This window comes from Melospiza melodia, chromosome 5 (assembly GCF_035770615.1).
Source record: "Melospiza melodia melodia isolate bMelMel2 chromosome 5, bMelMel2.pri, whole genome shotgun sequence".
NCBI classification, from domain to species: Eukaryota; Metazoa; Chordata; class Aves; order Passeriformes; family Passerellidae; genus Melospiza; species Melospiza melodia.
The window spans coordinates 78,117,810-78,140,687 of NC_086198.1; the positions used below are offsets into that span (position 1 = coordinate 78,117,810).

General features: G+C 41.6%; 1 protein-coding gene across 15 annotated transcripts in view; it reads left to right on the forward strand.

Annotated features, from left to right (window-relative positions):
* The window catches only part of ABLIM2 (actin binding LIM protein family member 2), a 131,023-nt gene that overhangs the window by 18,122 nt on the left and 90,023 nt on the right, over positions 1–22,878 (forward strand). For 14 of the 15 annotated variants that reach the window (XM_063157544.1, XM_063157546.1, XM_063157548.1 and 11 more), the window contains exon 2: positions 18,003–18,146. In XM_063157544.1, coding sequence (XP_063013614.1) covers positions 18,003–18,146 — 144 coding nt within the window. Of the gene's footprint in view, positions 1–10,202; positions 10,440–18,002; positions 18,147–22,878 lie in introns of those variants that run through there. The other variant, XM_063157545.1, reaches the window with a different exon arrangement.

Genomic DNA, 22,878 nt, shown 5'->3' on the forward strand with positions numbered 1-22,878 from the left:
CATGTTTACATAGAGGGAAGAACTGAAAACTTGTTCCTTTGAAAATTACATCTGTTATTGAAAAGATGCCATGGTAGACCTACAGTGCTCTGGAAATACGAAGGTGTCTAAAAGCATTGCTGTTATCAACTCAGTGGTGCAATGCAAGGTATTAAAACCTGTCTGCCCCGGGCTCTAGCTGGGTGTCAGAGAGGGAACCTGTGTCAGGATGGGGTCATCAAGCTTGTATGGCTTGGAGCATAAGGGGAAGTTCATTGTTCTGTGCCAGACTGGAATTCAGACCTGAGTTTTCAACTCTATTTCAGCTCAGCATTGGAAGAGGGACTGAAATAGAGATAGCAGAGTTTCTAATGCTTAGTGACACAGCAAATGTTACTAATAGACTCACAAAGAGTTGGGACTGATTTGTGATTGACAGCATGAAAAATGTTGTCAGAATGACTGAGTCTGGAAGCCAGGTCAAATTAAGGATTTCTGCAAGTCACGGTGGCTAATTCAGAGTTTTCTGCTTTTGGCACCTAAGGTCTCATTGGTTGGGTGAGCTAGTTGGTTGTCAGTAGAGAGAAGCATTTCCATAAGATGTCACATTTTCCACAACCCCAGTGACAGTTGTAGCTAAAATTATTACAGTGGTAAGGATTGGATTGCATTAAGGAATTGTTCCTAGTTCTCTGCGTATTTAACGTTAGCCCTTACTATGTCCTTTTCCTAGCTCTTATGTAAGAAACTCTATTGCTGAGAAAATTCAATTGTATCATATCATTTTTCAAACCCTGAGGAACCCATCAGTCTTTTCATGGAGTTGCATATTGTGCTTTGCATATGAAATTAATGCTCACTGCTTCCAGCTTGATCAGTGTAACTTTATTAGGCTGTGTTTTTCTTAGGCACCTCACTCAGTGCTACAATCACATCTGTATTTTAAGAGAGCCCCTCAAAAAGCACTTTTTGAAATTTAGGCCTGTTTCTACAGAAACACTATTAAAATGAAGGAGTTTTAAACTCCACATAATGATAGTGCTTAGCAGTGCAGAACAACAAGTCATACAGGAGAGAATGTTGATTTCATTCATTACAAAGCAGAATTGTCTTCTTTAATTCAGTGAGAGCAGGGCTGTCACTCCAAATGATAGAGAGAAGTGGGATGTGGTAGAAAGGATATTTACCATCTGAGTCATCACGTACTTCAGGAGTATTTGGACTGACTCTTTGTTTATTTTCTGTTTTGGAAATAAACGCTGGAAATGTGCTGTGGTAGCATGGACCGCTTGTTCTTTCTGTGTGTTGCATTAAACTAAAATTGGGCTTCTGTTTAATTAAAACCATTATTTTTTTGGGAGCAGAGCAGTGCCAGACTGTGCTCTGCTGCTCCTTTGGTACATGGTCAGCAGTGGAAAGGGTGAACAGAGCTCCCAGGTGTCTCAGTCCTGGAAAACAGTAAGGGAGACTCCCTTCCTCCAGCAACACAGTGCAGGGAATGTTTGAAGAAACTGTGTGCCCAGGAGAAGGGAGATGTCCAGGAGAAGGATTGAAGTTGGGAAAATGAGATGTTAATGGCAGTCAGGGAGGAGCATTTGTGGGAAAATAGAGCTAAATTGTAAATGGACCTGGTAGCAAGTAAATTAGTCATTGGTTGTTACCCTGCTCTGGATGAGCCCAGCACCTCATGACCATAGCTTGTCCTCTGTTCTTAAACTGTGTGTGGGTTTGGTGGGGCTTCATGTGCTTATTGGGCTCCTCCCTGGCGGTGTATTGACATATCCCTGCACCCCATTGTTCCCCAGATTTGGATGTGCATAATTGTCCTGCTTCTACTCAAAGCCAACTGCCCAAAGAGCAGCTGTCAGTGCCAGGACCAAACCCATATGTGAGCAGCCATGGGGTAGTGGAAGGGAGCCTCAAGTGCTTAAGGTGGGAATGTTGGGAGTGCAAATCTTAGGATCTTTAGCTGGTCACCGTGACTTCAAGAAACGCTAAAAGTCTCTTTTCTCAGCCTGAGCACTTGAAGAATGAGTCAGAGCTCTTCAGTTCTTGGTCTCAAGGTTGTTTATTGGGTCTTAACTATAAAATTCTTTCTCCTGCCCTGCCGAGGTCCGTCCAGCAGGATAGTTCCAGGCTCACTGCCTGCCCCCAGGGCAGTGTTATGTCTTTATACTAAAAACTATGTGTACAATGTTTACAATTACTTTCCAATACCTATCACCTATGTTAGACAGTGAGCTTCTAGTCTAAACCAATCTGTACGTGCCACCATCACAGCAGAAGATGGAGGCCAAGAAGAAGAAGAAGGAGAAAGGCTGGACACGCCCAGATCCCTCCATCTTGCTCCCTGAACTCCCATTCTAGAAATTCCAAAATCTATTTTTCCATCCCGTGATAACTTCACTATTATTCTACTTAAACTGTTGTGGCTTGCTGATCTTCATATAACGTTGATAACTTGCTCTATGGGTTATAATCAAAACCACAGGTGTTTTAGGCTCCGTGCCAGGGCTTCTGAGCTCCCTGGCAGGGGTCTTGGCCGTTCTAGACAGCCAGAAAGATGTCCTAAGTTCTGACATGCAAACAGCCTCAGAGCTGGGCAGGCACAAGGAGGGGATGTGCTGGAATGTGTTGTGGCCCAAGCTGGGTCCTGGAAGAGCCATGTCTGTGGTGGCCCAGCAGCCCAAGTCTGGCTCTGGTGGCATCTAGGTCAGGGGACAGCGTCCTGCGTCACTGCCGCCTTAGCAGGTTGTTATTAAGACCCAAATTGGGGGGATTATTGGCAATTGGAGCAGCTTGCAGCCAGATGAGACTCCTGGTTTCCTTGCCCTTGTGAGGGGGAGGAGGAGGAGTGACCTACATCTGCCCAGGGGACTGCCAAGCTCCACAGTGCAGTGGCTTGCTAGGGCTCTCTGTTAGGGACAGAGGTAAAGGCTTCTCTTGAGATAGAGAGAAGTAAAGGTTCTCCGTGTTCACCAGGCCTTGGCTACAATTTTAGATTAATTGTATGTTTTGTGTTGAGTGTGAGGCATTAACCAGCTTCAGTGGCTGGATGGGGAATAGTGCTTCAGGATCTCCTGACCACACTGCTGTTCACTGGACACAATAAAGATACCTTGTGTTTCAACCCTGTTGAAATCAGGGGAGAGAGGTTAGTGTGGAATTTTGCATTGGATTTTCATCTGTGCTCCCTGAATTGCATTTCTCTACATTACCTGGGAAAAATGCTGTGCAATATCTTTCTTTTTACACATAAGATATGATTTTATCAGATGATGTTGCTGCTTCCCCTTCTGTCTGTAAAAGGTGAATATGAAGCTTCAGAACAAAATATTTATTTTGAACTGAAACCCATTTGCTGTCTGAATGAGGTGGTGGTTTGCAAATTAAGCAACTCAAAACTTGGTCTAAAAGCAAGTTGTACAGATACCTCAGAAATGTTCCTGTTGATAATAGAACTGTTAGTTGCAGAACTGTGCAAGAAGTAGCACTGTAGCTGAAGGCTCTGGAGTCTTGTTGGTGTGAATGTAACACATTTCTGCTATGAATGCAGTGTTGGGAGATAATTGATTGCTGAAATTGTGTAGCCTGAATGTGAAAAGGGCGGCAACGTGCTGCTTTGTCTGATGGGGATGAAACAGAATTAGATTTGTATGGGTGTAACTGAATCTAAGAAGAGATTCTTACACTGTGAAAAATTCACCAAAGATAACTAATTTGCACTGTTTGAGGTAGTGTGACTTTTAGCACCAGAACTACAGTAACATCAATATCTATGTAGATCTTAATTAACTCTATGATTGCAATAAAACAAGAACTAATCCCTTTCTAATGCCAAATTAAGCAGAGCAAATAAAACAGGAGTTCAATTGTATATTTCAGAGTAACTATTTTAGACATTTTTTATGCTGTAGACTACAACATAAAATGGGAAGAGCCTTTGCAAATTGTAATTCTTTCAGAATTACAATTGTAATTCTTTCAGAAATATATTTCATATACTGGAAAGGTAGTAAATTTTATTCATTAATGATTGGGGGTGATATATTGTGGCTTGTCTAGCAAAATGAACTGTTGCTTTCTATGTTACTTTATCTTGCTTTTGCTTTTTGGTGTTGCTGTAACAAACAGGCATCACTGTTGTTATTATTACTCTGTTTGTACCAGGGAATGGAAAGACAAATGAGCCATGGAAATTCCTTGTACACTGTTTTTCCCCAGTTGCAAACATTTGCTCATTTCCAGGCCAGGGAATGTGCTTGTCCCTCTCTCCCCTTGGAGGATACAGATGGAGCAGATGCCAGATTGAAGAGTGATGCAGAGCAGGGGTGCACCCAGCAGGTGCTGCAGACCTGGGGGCAGGAAATATCTCCACAGTGACAGTTTCTGGTATTGGGTCACGGCTCTCCAAAAAAGAATGCCCTAAAGATGAGGGCACTGGCAGGAATATGGTTTGGGTAACTGCTGGAGGTGCTAGAAGTGATCATCAGGCAGACAGGGAGGTGCAAAACAGTAATAGATAGAGAATCCAATGATTTTTTTTTTTTTTAGTTAATTCTTAAGATTTTGGAGCTGCTTATGGTGGAACTGAGCAATAAAGAATATCCATTCATTTCGACACACTCCAAGAAAAAAAAATCTGCTTTGTTTCTTGGTATTAAAGTGAGCTCAGAGACATAATTGCATTTCGGATGTTACTGGTGGGAAATTGTAACCTCAGGCAAGGAGGGGAAAAGCTGAACTTTCTGGTTGTGATGAGCCAGCTGCTAAGATCAAAAATTGACAGAATTAGGAAATGAATGCTGATGAAAGTCTTTAACCCAGATCAATAATGGTTTTACTGGTGGACTTTACTGGGAACAGGGTTAAGTGTAACAGCATCACATTTCCAGTGGTGGCTTCTTTTTTGCTTTCAAAACAGCACTCCACATTGTTGACAAATTCCTCAGTGATCATCAACCAAAATGAATGCATTTAAGTAGGATTTGAATGTGACCTGCTGCTTTGCAGCTACATCCCTTCACAGAGAATGGGATTTGGAAAGCAGGCAGAAAAATGTTCTCTGGCATGGTCCCTGTGGGCTGAAGGCAAGGATTAAAGTGCTGGAAGCTGTGTGTGTGAGCAGGACATAGAGAGCTGCAGATGAGGATGTGTCTGAAATCCCCACTCCCCTCTGGGGCAGAATTGCTTCTTCAGGGCTTTTCACTTGGGATTTAAATTCCAGATCCTAAATACGATTTTCAGTGTCTCTCCCCTTTGTAAACCTAAGCAGAGCTATCTGTCCAAACACCAGGGTTGGACTTGCAGCTGCTTGAGCCTCTGAGGAAGAGGAATTTTCACCCATGGTTGCTTTTTGTATCTATTGGTGTTAAGCTCACCTTGCCGCTTGTTCAGGTGGCCCCAATCTGAAGATGACAGTCAGACTTTTTTGCACAGTGTGGTCTCTGTCTCTGCATGGCCGTCTCTAAACTGTCCTGGGTGTGCCATCACCATAGCAGGACTGAGCTGCAGGGTTTGGACAGGCATCCCAGGCTTGTGGGATGACTGCTTCCAACAAATGTGACAAGGATTCAGAGAGGTCTCTATGGTCACAGAGTTGTTGTTTCTTGGAAAACAAGGGAGGTAACTCTTGAGATGGAAACTGCTCAGATCTGCAGGGTGACGCTGAGTTGAGCCCTTGCTCCCCACACTCACAAAGGACACGAGCACAAACAAGCACACACAGCTGTTTCCACCACATGTGGAAGCCAAAGGTGCTTTCCCACAGTCAGCCTTGGACAGCTGGGAGGTGGGAAGTGGAAAATCAGCTTGCCCTGCCTTTGGATGTGTCGAGGAGGGGTTTCCAGCCTTGCAGCTTTGGACTTATGTGTGTGGCCCATTCAGGCACACGAGTTCTGTTAGACATAGATCCAGGCCTCTTAACTCTCCAAATGGGACTTCTGTGGGGAGTGTGTATCCTTTTTTTTTATTTTTTATTTTTTTTTTATTTTTTTGGTAAGAAACCTTCAAAGTTAAATGTATTGATTCCAATTGAATCACATGAGTGGTTGAATCTTTTTTTTTTTTCCTGGATAGCACGCAACCCACATTGTCATTTGATAATTTTGTAAGCTAGGTAGCTGGTGATGGAAGAACTATGGCAATGTCTGCGTTACTTTTCAGAAGAGAGCAGCCCAGTGAAGTCCTTTAAGTCTATCTAATTCTTTAGGCAATACTTTTGTTTACTCTCTATTTAAGCACTTGAAATTTCCATTGATTAAAAATCCAAACAATTTAAATGATAATTTTATATATGAACTAAATTATTATTTGCTAATTATTAATAATAATATTAATATTAGTTATTAACCAATATTACTAATAATATTAAATTAAAATTTAGTAATTTATTTCTCTCTTTGTGTGAATGTAGCATCATCCCACACGGAAAAATCTTTCCTTCAAAACCTTCTCCATGCATTAATTTAGTCCCAAAAGAAATACCCAAAAATTATTTTGGCATCTTTGCACTTTGCAAAGTGCCATCTTTCTTGCACCACTCATGATCCCCTAAAGGCCAAAATCACTTTGTAGTTTAAATCCTCCTGTATTCAAAGATATAAATGAGTTTTTCTGATTCTCATGCCTACCATGTGCAATTTTTGGCCACATCAACTGACTTTTATTGCCTTGTTCTGCTTCTCTGATTTCCCTCCCATAAAATGTGAGTTTTTTCCTGGGTGGTTCTTGTTACAGTACCTTTTCTGTTGCAGCCAGGATGCCATCCCTTAATACAATACATCCCATTATCCTAGCTCACCACCGGGTGTACAGTTTCCCTCCTGCTTTCTGAAGCCCTTTCTGTGAAAAGTCCTTTGTAGTGCCTTTTAGAAACCTTTGATTAACCTTTTGTTAATTACTTGCCCTATCCTTATTACATGACAGGTTTTCTCTGAGCTAAATTGTAGCCTTTGACCTATACTTCAGTAGATCTTTCCTTATCTGAGCTCTGCTCCATTTTACTGGTAGTCCCTGTGAGTTTGATAAAGTCAGCAGAGTCCTGGGCTGGCGGGATCATTCCTGAGGGTGTGACCTGCAGGACCATTGCTGTGCCTCTCATTGCCTCTCTGCTGCTGACCAGACCCTATCCCTTTGTCCTCTGACCTGAGTCACTTCTGCATTCTGAATGTCCTCTCACTTCATTATGGGGCAGTGTTTGGTTTTTTTAAGTTCTCTAAGCATTTTCTTGCACCCTGTTTTTAGGTTTGATACACCACATTTCCCGTTATAGAATCTCTGCTAAAGGCTTTGTAGGGTTTATGTTTGATTTCTGCTCACTCTTTTGGGTGCACACTTTTCTGAAGAATATTGGATGGTGCTTTCATTCTAGCTGGGGAGGCACAGGGGGCTAATGCCAGCTTGGTCTGGATCTAGAGAGAGGTCCCCCCTGGAAAAAGGAGCTGGGAGAGGGAGAAGTTCTGCTTTTGTTCATCCAACTTGCTGGCCAGCAGTCAAGGGCTGTCATCATGGATTTCAGGGCTGAAGAAGCTCTTTATTCCCAAGAGATAGCAAGGAGCAGAGCAGGACTCATGACCCAGTTACCTCTGGAGCAAACACAGCTGCCTGCTCCCTGTCAGAGCTCAGAGTGGATCCTCAGTCTGATTTTTCCTGCTTCATAAACATGCATGATTCACAGAATGACAGAGTGGTTGAGGTTGGAAGGGGCCTCTGGAGTTCATTCAGTCCAAGCTCCCTGCTAGAGCAGGTTCTTTACTTCAGTGCCTTGTACAGGAGCCCACTGTCTCTGCCCTGCTTACACGTGTGTCAATTAAAGGTGACTGCACATGGCTCGTTGCTGTGCAGTTAATGACAAGTGTTATCTCTTGCATGGACTTGAGGATGGAGGTGTTTGAGAGCCTGTACTGTGAAAAAAGCTCAAAATAGGCCTAATGAAGAACAGGAATGGGGTTATTGGAATACCTCAAACTGAACAGGACCCATGAGGATCATCAGGTCTAACTCCTTGTTCCTTGCAGGAACTACCTAAAACTAAACTATAACTAGTCCAGTTACTACTGACATTCACTTTAGCTTACACTTGGGAAGAAGGCAGTGAGTACAGGAAAAAAGTGTGAGTTAATTAGGAACAGGTCTGAAATCTTTTAAAAATGTCCTTTATAATTCATGATACCACAAGTTATAAAGATTTTACAGCCAGCTCATCCATTTCAGAGTGGCCTAAATTCTTTGCTGTTTGCAAAGATGTTGGTAACAGCATTGACCTGGGTAATGTAACATTGGAAAAAGCAAGCTTGGAAGAAAGGATGGTTGAGAGCACTGCTGTGGCTACCAGGACTGCACTTGAGATTTTAAGAGGAGCCAGGTGTCATGTCCTTTTCTGTAGCAAGGGTTGTGTGCTGTTATTACTGTTAAAACAGTGGAGTTACAGGTGTTTGGTCTGTGTTGATGTGAGAAATCAGGTTTAAGCTATATAGGGGAATAGAATATAAGTAAATAAAGGTAGTAGAGAAAGTAATCTTATCCCCTGAGGAGTTGCAGCTGGGTTAATTATTAAAGATTAGGAGCAGGCCTGACTTTAACAGGCCACAGCTGTAGCCAATAAGATGAAGAGTGTTATAAAATAGTGGCTTGGTTGGCTGAGGGGACCTGGAGTCAGCTGGGTGCTGTGAGGACAAGGAAGAGGCCGTGCTTAGAGGAGATGCCTACAAGGAACATCGAGGAGGTATGAAACTCTGGTAATATGGAACTCCTGTGATATAATGACAGCAAAGTGACACGGTTTTCTGGATCGTTTGCAGTAGGAGGTCTCTGATCTCTGCCTGTGCTGCTGCCACTGCTGTCCCTTGTCATGCCCATCATGACTCAGCCCATCATGCTAATGAAGGCCTCCTGTTTTGTGCCTGTGAAGCCCATGAGTGGTGATGGAGTTTCTCAATAGAAACTCCATCACCACTCATGGGCTTCACAGGCACAAAACAGAAACACCACGAAAACCCTCTGAGCTCCTCCTTTGCTGTAGCCAAGTGGCGAGACTGCAGGGGAGGCTCAGGGATCACACCTCAAATTGTAAATACAAATCAGTGCACTGTGTGACTGCACTGTGACCATACAACGTTAAAATGCAAGTTACCAAGCATTTAGCCTTGGGAGCCTGGCAAGCAGAGGGAAAAGGCTGTGTTAGAGTGAAAGCCTTTTCACTTTTCCTGCCTATTAATTTACGTGCCTTCAGTGTTGCCATTTAGCAAAGTGCCTTTTGTGTTTCTGCCAAGCTGAAGTAGCCGCTGGGAAAAACTAAGTAGGCCAAATCCTGCAAATATCTGGAGAGCTCAGCCAGGGTGGCTGATGGTGATCCAAAAGAGTGTGAGGATGGATTTGGCTTCATGCAGGCAGCACAGCAATATTGAGCAAAATAAAAAGCTGACATAAGAGTTTCACGTCAAAAGGTAGTTACTGCAAGATAATGCATATAGAAGATTTTTTAAAATTGAGTTGTTCATAGTTTTGGTTGAGTGTATAGAACCTGGGATCTTCAGATCTCTGCTCTGGGTCTCAGGCCATGTCAGCTGAGGGCTATTTAAAGTTCTAGACCATGTCTGGCATGGCCCAGGGCAGTGGTGTCCTCACCATATAGATTCCTGAAGTTGCAGTACTTATAGAAGTGCTCGTTCTGTTCCCATGCAGTGCTTTAAATAGCTCAACACATCGCTGTTATTCCAGTGCTACACTCCATCTGAGCGAGCAGGGGATTTTTGGCTGCCAGGTATCGCACAGTGGGAGCATCTCACTGCTTTCATCCTCTCCTGCTGCCATCAGCGCTGTGCCCTCCTGCACCGGGGGAAGGGACCGCCGTGTTTGGGGCTGTCTAAGGGGGTTCCCTGCTACCTCAGCCTGCGTTTATAACTTACAACAAGGAGTTTGCGGGATTTAGTTCTTTCAGCCTTTCTCCCCAGGTGGCCAGCAAGCTGGCCGGGGCTGTGCTGTCACCTGATGCAAACTGGCCCCTTGCTGGCACGTCCCGCATCTGGTCCCCACGGGACAGCGGTGCCACCCCCCCCATGGACGTGACAATATTTCGGCTTCTGGAGGTCGCTATTTTTGCCCGGCGGTGACGGCGAGGTTGGCCCCGCTCCCGCCTGTGCGGGGGTGCGGCAGGCGCCACCTGACCCGGCTGCGCTGGGTGACACAGCGGTGGTGGCAGCGGTGGGTGACTGACACAGCGGTGGGTGACACAGCGGTGGGTGACGGACACAGCGGTGGTGGCAGCAGTGGGTGACACTGCGGTGGGTGACGGACACAGCGGTGGTGGCAGCAGTGGGTGACACAGCGGTGGGTGACGGACACAGCGGTGGTGGCAGCGCTCGCTGCGGATCCCGCTCCCCGCGGCAGCAGCAGCAGCGCTCCTGCGGGAATTGTTCCTCTGGGAGGGAAAATTAATGCAGGAATGCCCGAAGATACAGGTACAGTGTGGTGACATTCTGGTCAGCCTAGACCTGAAATGACTCCAATTTTTCACCTGGGGCTGTGGTAACCGAATCACTGATGCTGCTGTGAGAATAGCAGCTCGGTGTTTATCTGGAAACACAGCCGACTGGGAAAAGATGGTTAATTGTAAATTGTGCTTTGTGTTCTTTTATTCATATGAATAGTGATTTGGAAATTATACTGATTCTGGTAGTTAGCTGACAGCTCAATTTGAAAACTTACCTTGTTTTTTTAAATTGAGATTGACTTCAGAGTTTATGTTAGATTATAATGCGAAAATAGCCCCTATTTCTTTATGCAGTTATCTTGGAGCATTGTTTCTAATCCTATCTTATTGCAATCTGCCTGAACCTGTACAAAAATAGCCTTTACAATACTGCAGTTGTAATTATTCAAACTCAGCAGAGATTTTTATGAACTGTGTTTGAATTCAGTAAATATTTTATTATAATAATGAGGGCAGGAGGTTAGCTTATGCTAGGTTTGTTTGTGTGATATGAATTTAGCACAGAGCATATGGTGAGATTTTAAACTCTTGTATGAATACTCGAGCTGTGTTGCACCTCTTGTGCATAGTTTATTCACATCCTGTTGGAAACACCTCTCTTTTGCCTCTGGTCCCAAAAACTCTGTAATTGGTGGTAAAAAGCAGAGGTCAGCTCAGTTGTGCTGTGTGCCTGTCCTGTATCAGCTGTGGGTTTCTGTTTTGATGATGATGAGTAGGAAGTGCTGGAAAAGGGATGCCTTGGAAAGGCACTGTAGGAGTGGTTGCTTTTATGTACTAGAAGCAGGTATACATTTCAAAAAGGGACATGATTCTTCAAGCATTTTACTTTGTATTTTTGGACAGTGTGAAAGAATTAAATTGAGACATAATGACGTAACAATTTATTGAATTTGGTGGATATTTTTTTCTTATAATAGAGGAACTAAAGAGAGAAGTAACAGTGCTTTGCTGTAGGAGCCCCCAGAGAGGTCTTGCAAAGAGCAGTGAGCACTCCTTGGGGGATGCCCAGATCCTCTTGGTGCAGAGAAGCACTATTGGCCAAGGGAGTGAGTTTGTGTGCTGGCCTGGGGACACCTCAGCCCTCTGCGTGGCTTAAGGGACCACGTAATATGGACATTGACAGCAAAACTTCTTTCCCTTTATCCTCCTGATCTTCTGGTTTCTCGTGAGACATACAGAAGAACAGGGCATTTTATTGAGAAGGCGCCATAAACCAGGGAAACACATTTGTGAAGTCACTTAACACAAGGCGCTAATTGAGAAACAGGGTAACCCAGGTTGCCATCAGTTACTTAATGCTCTGTTCCAGAACATCTAAAATGTCCACTCCTTAGGCAGGGCTGGGCCAGGGGATTGCTCTGGCTGAGTGGGGTGGGCAGGATGGATGGGAAGAGCTTGTGGAGTTCCCATTACACAATTACTCTTTTTCTCATCTTTTCTGTGGAAAGGACCACTGGGGTCTCAGGCCCCCAGAAGGCTCCATTATGAATCACTGGTTCTTAGGGGAAAAAAAACAACCAACCCTCTTTTCTAAATTGAATGTACAGCTGACATGCATGTAGCTCTCTGATCACTGCATGTATTACTGTATTGTATATTTCTGTGTTATCCTCACATCAGCACAGCTCCTCGTCACTGGATTTTAAACACAGACACGAGACAGGGAGAGAGCAGAGGCCAGCTCTGCAGTGGGAATAATGCTTCACTCGGATATATAGAAGCACTTAAATGCTTCTTTCCTTTGTTTTTATCTGTATGTTTTTAAATTCAACCCTGAGTGTTTTGACTCAGTTGACACTAGCAGGGTTTGTTAAAACAACAACCTAAACTCCAATCTCTAATTCCAGCAGTGCTTGTGTGCGTCTTCTTTAATCCTGCTCCAGGAAGATTGCAAATTTAATTCCCCTCTGGGCTGCTGTGAACCTCACCCTCCCCAATTCACTTGATAGAGCATAACAGCAATCCATAGTTTTGTCCTGTTTCTCAAATCCTTAGTGAGTAAATGGAATTTGGGTCCCATATTTGTTTATTTTGATTTTCAGCAGCTACCTGTAGTTATAGAGTTGAAAGGTTTATGTGTCAATGCAAAGATAATTTGCTGGTAATACCTTCTTGCAGAATAACATCCCTTACCAGTGCTGTGTGGTTTTGGTTCAGAGTTGGAATGTGGCCTTTGCCTTTATTGAAAAAACTGAACATTATTATGAACTAAACAGCTTATAATTACAGTTTAAAATATTGATGTCTAATATTTTTCCACTCAAAAATATGTTTTTATCTCATGAAGCAAAAGGTGGTGGATTTACAGAGGAGCTGTAGTGCTGATAGTTGCTAATGAAAATTGTTGCATCTTTTCTGCTGATGGAGGGTTGCTGTTGCAGGGCAGTGATACTTTATTTGTATGAGCCTGAAATGAAAGGCTTGCACTTTTTTATCCCAGCTTCCAGAACACAATAATAAAAGCACCAGAATAACCCACAGAAAGGAGAGGGAAGGTTGTTTTTCCTTTCATTGTTGCCTTTAGGCTCTGGTTCTGCACTATCCTTCCAGGAACCTTGGTGAGGAATTACCAAGGAATTACTGCTTTCCCTGCATTGAGAGGTAACTGGGGGGATTGCAAATATTAGGAATAAAATTTCTTTTCTCATTAATTTTGTCTCTCCACTCAAATTCCATCTTTCTTTAGGTCATAGTACTCATTAAAATGTCAACATCACAGAAGGACAGGTTGGATGGGGCTTTGAGCAACATAGTATAGAGGAAGGTGTCCCTGCCAATGCAGGAGGGTTGGAACTAGGTGACCTTTAAAGTCCCTTCCTACCCAAATCATTCAAGGATTCTGAGATTATACTGTCAAATTGTGTCATTTGGCCCTCTATCACTTTGGGCTTCTTTAATCACCAAGAGCAGTAAATCTATTAAACTGTTTTTTTTAGAACAGAGTTAAATAATGTGACACAAATGAGTTATGTAGCCTTAACTATGTCTGTATAGTAAACAAAGAAAGTGGAAGTCTGTATTATTAAACTTTAAAGTTGAGGTTTGATTCCAGATTAAATGTACATTCTTAAGCATGACACTTCTTAATTTTCACTACTTGATTTCCAAGCTCAGGAATGGCTTCTGTGGGCTCCTGTGCAGAGTTGAAACAAAACACAACAAACTGGAAAAAGCATTAGGGCTGTGTCGAATTCTGCAGTTTCTGGACATGTTTCTTTATCAGGTCTGTAATCTGCCATGAAGGTTTCTCATTTAGCTGTTGGAGAGCCTGATGGCAAACGTGTTTGTTGTCTTCTGCACAGACCAATCCTAGACTGGCACTTTTGCCACGAGTTTGGTTTCCCTGGGCTGTTTGCTCACAGCAGAGAGGAGGTGACATTTTCTATCCCAGGCTCTTGAGCAGAGTATGACCAGGGACTTGTGGATCCTCTCCCTTCTGTCACCACCATCAGCTTCTCTTGCTCTGCTTCCAAAGTGTTCCTGTCCCACCTAAATCTTTTCCTTATCTCTGGCACCTTAACCCAGTCCCCAGAGCTGTTAAATCCTGCTTAGTCTGGCAATGACACAGGAGCTGGGCTTAGTCAAAGGGATGGATTTTTACCACAAACTGTGGATTTTGGATCCGGTGTACCTGTCACAGTGTTCACCAAGGTCAGGCTGCAGCCTTTGATCCAAATACTTCCAAAAGCAAGCTGCTCTGCTTTCTTTTTCGTGTTGAAAACCAATGTATTGTATACTAACCTTTTTTCACCTTTATAAAAAGCTTAAACATTTTGTCTGAAATTTTCCCTGAAGAAATGAGTTTGAGATCATCAAATGTGAGTAATGCTCATGTGAATGGGTAAAGTTTGGCAATGCTCTCAGGCAAATATTGTGATTCTTAGGGATGGTCCTATGTAGGGCCAAGAGTTGTACTTGGTGATCCCTGTCAGTCCCTTCCAACTCAGGATATTCTGTGAATCTGCAAAAGTTATAAGCACACTGAAAGCACCCCTTTACAGCAGCCATAAGGTGTGTAATGCAGCTTTAATAATAAGCAATGCCACTGTCCCTCCTTGCCCATGGTACATGCAGCAAGTGCACCTCTAGAATAAGCAGTATAGAAGTGAGCCTGAGGAGTTTATCTTATCTGACAATTCTTCAGCAAACTGTTGCTGGTTAATGTGCCCCACTTGGTCCAGAGCTAAGCAGAATTATCTGCTGTATAGCCTGGTGGAGACAGTCTGAGTCTTGACATCAGAGGTGTGTGAGCACTGGACAGTTGGCAAGAATATTGGCAGTAATGTCCCCAGCAGACAAGTCTTGCACAAAGAAGTCTTGTGGAAACTGCTGGAATTGTTCATTCCTTGCCAGTTTTTGTCCTTGTCAAAAAGTGAGTGCAGTCAGATCCTTTTAGGGTTTAGGGATTAATGAGGACACCTCTGCTGGAGCAATATGTAGTCTGGGAGAAAGGCAGATTTAGAGGAATCAGGTATTCAGTTGTATTTTGGTTTAGAAAAAGTAGCATAAAGTTAAGAAGGAAATTTCTACAAATTGGGGTAAAATGGAAGCATTTAATTTTTAATGAACTCTTTAGTTAGTTATGATCTGATGAGTAGCCTCAGATCATTACATTCCATCAGTAATTATTTCACTTATTAAATATGTTGATTGTTTCTTCTGCTTCAAAGGCTGATTTTGATACATAAAGACATAAAGGTAGAGTGCTGAAAATTGCCATGTAAACTTTTATCTACTTAAATATGGTTTGAAATGTGCGTTAAAATGTGAATTTCCCTAATAGAATTAGTTTCTCAGAATTGTCAGCAGTTGAAATTTCAACCTAAACCATATTACGTGTCAGTGTCTTAAAATACAAACTATTATTTGATTAATTATATGATTTTGTTCTGCTAGGTGGAAGAGTAAGTGTTTCAAACTGTCTTCAGAAGGACCTCTTTGTAATGATCTCAGAGGCACTGTATTCCCACTGGGGTTTTGTGTGAAGTACTTAGTAGCTCAGTTCTGAACTGACAGAAAAGAAAAATAATTACTTCTTTGTCTGCAGTGTATATTTTAAATATGCTTTGTGTTACTTCAAAATTTATAGAAAAATTCCAGAAGAAATTTCAAAGAAGAATTTTTTAAAAAAACCCAAACCTAAATATTTTCCTTTTTGAATTTATTTTGTAGCTGAGTTACAGAGTCTTTAATTCCAAACCTTAATTTAGAAACACAAAGGGAAGGAAATGTGCGAAGTCCTGCCCTGTAGCTCTGGATACTGAGCACCAAATACATCATGGGAAACAAATTTTTCTGTTTTCTGTCACATTTGCAGCTTGCAACCATTGCCAGAAACCAAAAAAACCTCAACTTTGCAACAGTTTTCAGTGTTATTCTGCTTTGCAAAAAGTGCAGCATTGGACTCCCACGGGCAGGAAAGCAAATAGAAAAGCAGTGTTTTCTCTGGAAATGGGAGGCTGCTGTCGCTTTAGGGGAGGGGGTGTTTGGGGGGCAGGGCTCTGGTTCCTCCTGGCCCTGTTCTGTCCTGGGCTGGAATTCCTGAGCCTGGAATTCCTGAGCCGGGTTTCTCTGCCCTGTGGGACTCAGCATGAGCTGGCAGCTCTCAGTGCTGGCCAGGCACAGACGCCTCTGGAGGGATGCTGCTCTGAAAGGCTGGAACAGGGCAATAGTTGAGTGAGAGGAAAAGTCAATTGTTTAATTGTTCCAATCAGAATTTTATATTTCAAATGCGACTGTTTAGGCCCAAATATTCTGGCTCCTTTTAAGTCATGAAATGTATGCTACAAATTTTTATACTTGTTAGCAAATCTGGAGAGAGCAAATCTTTATTTACAGTTGTGCTTTTAGCTGCTATTCTAGTAACTAACTCAGGAAAATACTTTGTTTTGGTTTCTTACAGGGTTGATTCTTTTTCAGGGTGGGTCGTTTGTTTTGGGCAGGTTACAGTACAGAGAGATTCTTGTGTCAAAAGTAAAGTATTGCAAAGTTCAGAGTTTCCTCTGTTTTTATTTGAGGAATAAATCAGACCCTCATAGTAGCCTGAATGATCTGTACTTCTTGCTCTGTGTAAGTTTGAGCATCTGCCTTTCTGTAAGCTTCCAGTTGCCTGTCATGCTTATATTGTTTTTATTGGAGATATCCTTAATTATAACCAGGCCTTCAGTAATTGCTCCAAAGTTCACAATGCCTTGAGCAGGACTTTTTGACCATCACAGAATGTGTAATTTTAGCAGACAAGGCAAAATGCTAGTGGGTGGTGAATAATGTCATGAGAAGCTCAAGCCCATGTATCTTCTGGGTAAAACAACAAACCCAAACCACTTTAGTTGCAGGAGTAGAAAGTGCTGTTTTGGGTAAAACTTGCAGCAAGTCCCCTGGAAATGTGTGTGGGAGGGAAGCTTAGCATCCTACTGAAATACTGACTCCTTCAACTCAGTGGATGTGGAAAGGCCTTTTTAGCTTAAGCCTATTGGCATATGAGACATTGCTCCATCTTGAGTGGTTGGTTGGTGAGTTTATTTTGTAGCTAAAATATAAACAAAATCACTTTGAAATAAGGAATCCAGCCTTTGAGTAAGCATGCCAGATTACAGAGGAAAATGTCATTAAATATGTCATTTACTTGAAATGTTTTATATGCTTTCCTGTTATTAGTTCTTCACCCAGGGAAAAAGCCAGATGTGTTGAGTTACCGTGCAGCTCCTGTATAATTAACTGCCTTGATGTTTCCTCTCTTGACTCCTAAGTACACTGATAAAATATTGATGCAAGTGCTGCAGCAGGACTGCAAGAATAAGGTCATATCTCACCTGTTCCACATAACACATTGAGGTTTTTACTTATCTCATGTTATCAACAGCACAATAAATGCAATTTCTAATTTACATCACAAGATGGCAGCAAATTTTTAATTCACTTAATTTTCACTAACCTAGATTAACCTAACCTCTTGAAATTGTGGTTTCCTTGCAAAATGACAGAAAACTTCGGTTAGTGGTCAGATATGCCTGCTATTTACAGGGATGTCAATGTTTAGAAGTATTCAAAACATCTACAGAGCTGTATTTCTGCTTTAAAATCAGTAACAAAAAGGCATTTACTATGAACTTTAAAGATCAGTATCTCACAGTGTAAGAGTTACCAAGTCCCATTGAAGATATTTTGAATAAAAACTATAGCTTTTATGTCTATTATTTGATTTCTTGAAGAGAAAATATGACAAAGCATTTTTTGAAATTCAGGCAGAGGCACTCAAGACTTGATCATGTGGATTCTTTCTTCTAAAGGGAATTCTGATTTACGTTTGAAGTGTGTCCAGTGAAAAGCTTTCAAAGTTATGAAATAACAGGGTTGGCTTGGCTCAACTCCTTTTGGCAGATCTTTTCTCCTGTGCTGGCCAATCCCAGAAGTCAAAATTTTACTCTGCTTGAGCTGATTTGTCCTAGGTGTTAATTGTCATTGCTTGTAGATCTTACAGAAGATGCATCTATGGCCTTTAAAATGCTCTGCTTTTTGTTTTCTCCTGCAGTTTCACAACCACAGGCTGTACATAGCCAGCTGGAGAAGCCATCCAGTACTGCAATTCTCTGCAACACCTGTGGAAAACCATGCAAAGGAGAAGTTTTGAGAGTTCAGAACAAATATTTCCATATTAAATGCTTTGTTTGCAAAGGTAAGTGTGACTGCTGCTTCTATGAGTGGGGCATTAGCAATGGTGTGTGGCTTAATGACCCTGCAAACTTCTCAAGCATATTTTACAATCCAGTCCATGCCTGAAAAGATTTACTGTGAAATCCCTGACTCCTTATTGTAAGACAATAAGTAACCTAGTTCCCAAAACTGGAGAATGTTTTCAATGGATATAAACTTGTTTTTATCCATATTGGAGTTTACTGTAGATTTGGGATGTCAGGAAGAGGAGCACTTTGGGAGAACAGTGCAGGACTAGGAGAGGATGAACATTTGCAAAGAAACTCAGATGTTTCCTCTCTCCCAGCTCTCTAATGTTTGCTGTAGGGCACACCATGGCCACATCTGTCCAGGTTCTCTTGTGCTGGACTGTGATCTTTAAATTCCAGTGTGACCCTCTGTGCTTTTCCATTTTTTGGGGGGAATGACTTGGTTTGCTCCAGGTTGGTGCCTGGTGGTCTAATATTGTCACATGAATAGCAGAAGGGTGGTCCCAGGAAAAGGGAATTATCTGATACAACAGCCTTTCTGTAGATACTTGCTTGTTTAAGAACCTATCTGGAAGCTGCAAAGATCTAATTTGTTTTAAATGTACAGGTACATAAATGCTAACTGGTGTTGACTAAACAACCTGCTTACTCCATTATTTACCAGTGCTTTTAATAAATGACATTTATTAAACCTTGTAGCCCAGTCTAGAAACATGAGCATGTCTCTGGTTCTAGATGTGTTACTGTAACTATTCCTACTCCTCTTTAGAGGAAATAATGAAAAGAAAACTGTGACTATCCGTTAGCTATACTGATATTTTTTAAAATCCAATGGGATTGAGTACATACTATTAAAAACTGAGGCAATCTTTAATGATTTAGGCAGACAGGACTAAAATGTTCAGCTCAATAATTGTGTTCTTTGCAAAATTGCACCACAAGCAAAATAAGCATACTGCATTTTCCTAAACCGCAAAAATATTTTGGTCATCTATTCAGAAGAGATTCGTATTTAAAGCAGACCACAGCCCATACATTAATCTTTTAAGTTCTTTTAAAGCCAGGTGTTCTCATGGCAAATTTGACTATTAGATCAGTTTTTCAGACCTATCTCAGGAAAAGAGCAGCTGATCTGTTATTCAAGAGACTTGTTTCCTACATGAACCAGTAACATTCTGGTATTTACTCTATATTATTATCTTTATAAAGTCCAAGCCCTCTTTATTTTTAATAGATTTTCTATGAGAAGAGACAAATTCTTCAGAGGGAGAAAGACAGAATTGTACATCCAATTTTTTGGTTTTATATGCCATCTGCATTAGATGATGCCAGGTCACCAACAAATGCAGCATGTGGTCACTGATTCCAAATTTAGGCAGTGCAGGGGACTTTTTCCCACCCCCATGCAGAGGAAGATGATGAATGCACTGTAGAATTGCATTGCCCCTATCTGTCTGTAAGAGATAAGAAGGAGTTTGTTCTGCTTCTGGCAGATCTGGGATAAAATGAGGAAAAAAATGACAATGTTAACAAGGTAGGTGGGTAGCATCTGTCAGCCACCTGTCGGTCTCTCAGCTGGCACAGGAGTGTCAGAGGTGTGCTAAAACTGCTGCTAGGTGTCAAGGCTCTTGGACTCCTCCTTACTAATCATTTTGCTTAGTTTTCCCACATGATTGCTTTGAGGGTTTTCTCTCATGATTTATATGTCTTAATTTCTTTTATCACCTTTCAAGAGTTTCCATCAATTTTTCTGGCATTCTTCTGGTATTTGTTTTTTGTTTTCTTTCTGGGCTTTATTTGTTACTAAAGAAGCATAAGTTGCTTTGTAATATGGATTTGCCATATTGTTGGGTGAGAAGAGCTTTGGAACAAGCAGAACACTGAATATACATTTCTCTAGCTACATAAAAGGAGGAAAAGCAGGTTAGGCAAATGTGACTTTGATTTTTAAATTAATGGATGAAGGAATACAGTTCACATGTTAGGATTTAGCAAAAAGATGGTGTTCAGTTCTGATCAGTCAATCTGCTTTCAGCCTTGGAGGAGACCTCTGCTGTTCATGGGCAGGGTGATGATTCTGGGAGTATATTTATCTTATTGTTGATTTCTCCCTGTGGTGCATTTATTTCAATGCCACTCAGCAATGCAGTTTGTCCTGTCTCATCTCATGCACCAAAGATAGCACATGGAACGAGGTGTGTGTGCAGCATGCAGGACTGTCCAGGACAGATAATCCCATGTGTGGGCTGGCTGCGCTGCCCTGCTAAGATGCCTGCCTGCTTGGTTGACTGCCTCTGTGTTAAACCATCTTGTACCCTGTATCAGAAAACATGTAATATTTATAAAGCTGCAGGAAATTTTGATCCCTCTCACAGAATTTATGGCTGTACAGTGGTGGAAAATGCAAATTGATAAGAATGACAAATGACCATGGTGTGGTGTCTAGGGGTATTTGAGGTCTGTTTGAATGACCTCATCAGTGACGGATGATCTTACACTGGAAAAAGTTACACCTTTTTGAATATGTGTGAAATTTGAAACTAATTCTTTGATAGTTTTGGATAAATTATGAGGTTTCAGAGGGTCAAACACATTGAATTCTGTATTTCTTCCCTTTTTTTTTTTTAGGTTAGAAAGGTAGTTTTGTGTATTGCCATACTGCTGTCTGATTATTCATAGAATGGTTTGGGTTGGAAAGAACCTTAAAGATCACCTCATTCCAACTCCCCTTCCGTGAGGAAGGACACCTTCAACTAGACCAGGATGCTCAAAGCCCCATCCAGCCTTGGGCACTTCCAGGGGTGGGGCAGCCACAACTCTTCTGGGCAACCTTGTGAATTTCAGAATGGTAACAGCAACTATATAGATGCCTTTTGTATTCAAATTAAATCACATAACCAAGGAAGGTTAGTATAAAGTCACTAATTCCCATGGATTTCTTCTTATATTCCCCAGATAATGATTCTAAACAATTCCAAGTTTTTAAAAGGCAAACAACTCCTTTATTATTCAAGACTAAGAGACACATCCAGATTAAAAAATTTAACAGCAGTATTGGGAGCATCTGCTGGTTTTGCTCAGTAGCAAAGTATACCTAGGGAGGTAAATAGACATTATAAATAAGGTTTGTACTCCTGTCTATTAAAATGTGTTATTTCCTGCTCAGCTGCACGTCTAATCTGCTAATAAAATTCTGTAGGGAACATGCCATCTAACCTCACTTCAAATTTTTACTTAATTTTTAATTTAAAATATATCCCATTTTAATCAGGTTTTATAGAAGTACTGTTATAATGAAGCTGATATCTTTGATATAGTAAGGCAAAGCTTCATGGGCTTTGGTTCCCATGTTTGCTAATTCTTTTTTGTTTGTTACCACTGTAATAAAAGTGTCAAGGACTGTAATTAAAAGCACTGCAATAAAATATTTATGACTTAGACTGTCAAACTAAAAAAAAAAAGTGTTGAATATAAAATATTCTGAGGGTGTCTGTCAGGTCAGAACTGCATTTAATGAAGTGGATGGTATTAGACAAATATTAACTTGGAGCTTGCTTATGGCTGTGCTTGAGTATACCCAGGAGAGAGACAGGTTAGCATAGAATGGTAGATAGGAAGATGCAGGTGCTGTAATTATATTATCGTGGGTAGCCTCTTAGATCATTGATAAGGATAGAAATTACCCTGTTTTATTAGTATTTAATTTGGGGTATTTTGATAGTATCCTAATATTTCCAGAGTTGCAGTGACCAATTTAAACAGGAGAACCATCTTGCTAAAGAGTGTTCTTTGTACATATGTGAGAAGAACTATAACTAACATCTGTGTCCTTTCCTGGTTTGTCCCCATGAAAGGAAATAAATTTCCAGTCTGAGCCACAGAAGTGAAAACATGACCTATGTGCTATACCTGCTGCATTGTATCTCGTATGTATCTTGTTTTACCCCTAATCACAATTCTCCTGATTGCTGTCTTGTTATGGGTACAGCACATGCAGTCTTCCCTGCTGGCACAGCTAGCAGTTACAAGTGTTAATTTTCATTAGTACTTGCAGCAATGCTTCCCATTATTTTTCATGTTTTTTTTTTAATTAATCTGCTAGAATTTATCACATCCTCACCTTAGAATGGGGTATGTGGTTCTGGGGATTAGTGTTGCTGTGATCCTGCAGTGTCCTGGGAATTGTGAAAAACCCCAGATCTGCATATATCACTTCTATACCATTTTCTCAGTAGAATATGCCACAGAACCCAGAGGTACATCATTTATTGGGAAGTCCTCTTAATGAGGAGGGATAAGACAAAATATTCAGTGAAAATATGAAAAACGTGGAGTAACTTGGCAATAGGAGTTATGTCTTTGTTAGATCAAATGCATTTGCTAGGATATAAATAAGTTCTAAGCTACACTGAGTAATCTGAGGGACTCGCATTTGGACATAGCTATGGGGTTTCACGTTTCAAAATGGGAGTCACTTACGGGAAGCTCATTTGTGAGATTGCCCAGTCCCAGATTTTGCCAGGCAGTAGCAATTTCTGGTATTTCTGCTGCCATGGCCACTGGGGATTAGTGTAGGGACCAGCAACGTGTCCAGCACTTCCTGAGTCCTTCAGGAGTTTGCAATCCCTGATCATATTAACTCAGTATGACAGGAAACACTGTTCACCAAGGTTGCAGAGTGTGGTAGGTTTAGGGCTGCCTTACCAATGTCATCTTAGCTTGTAA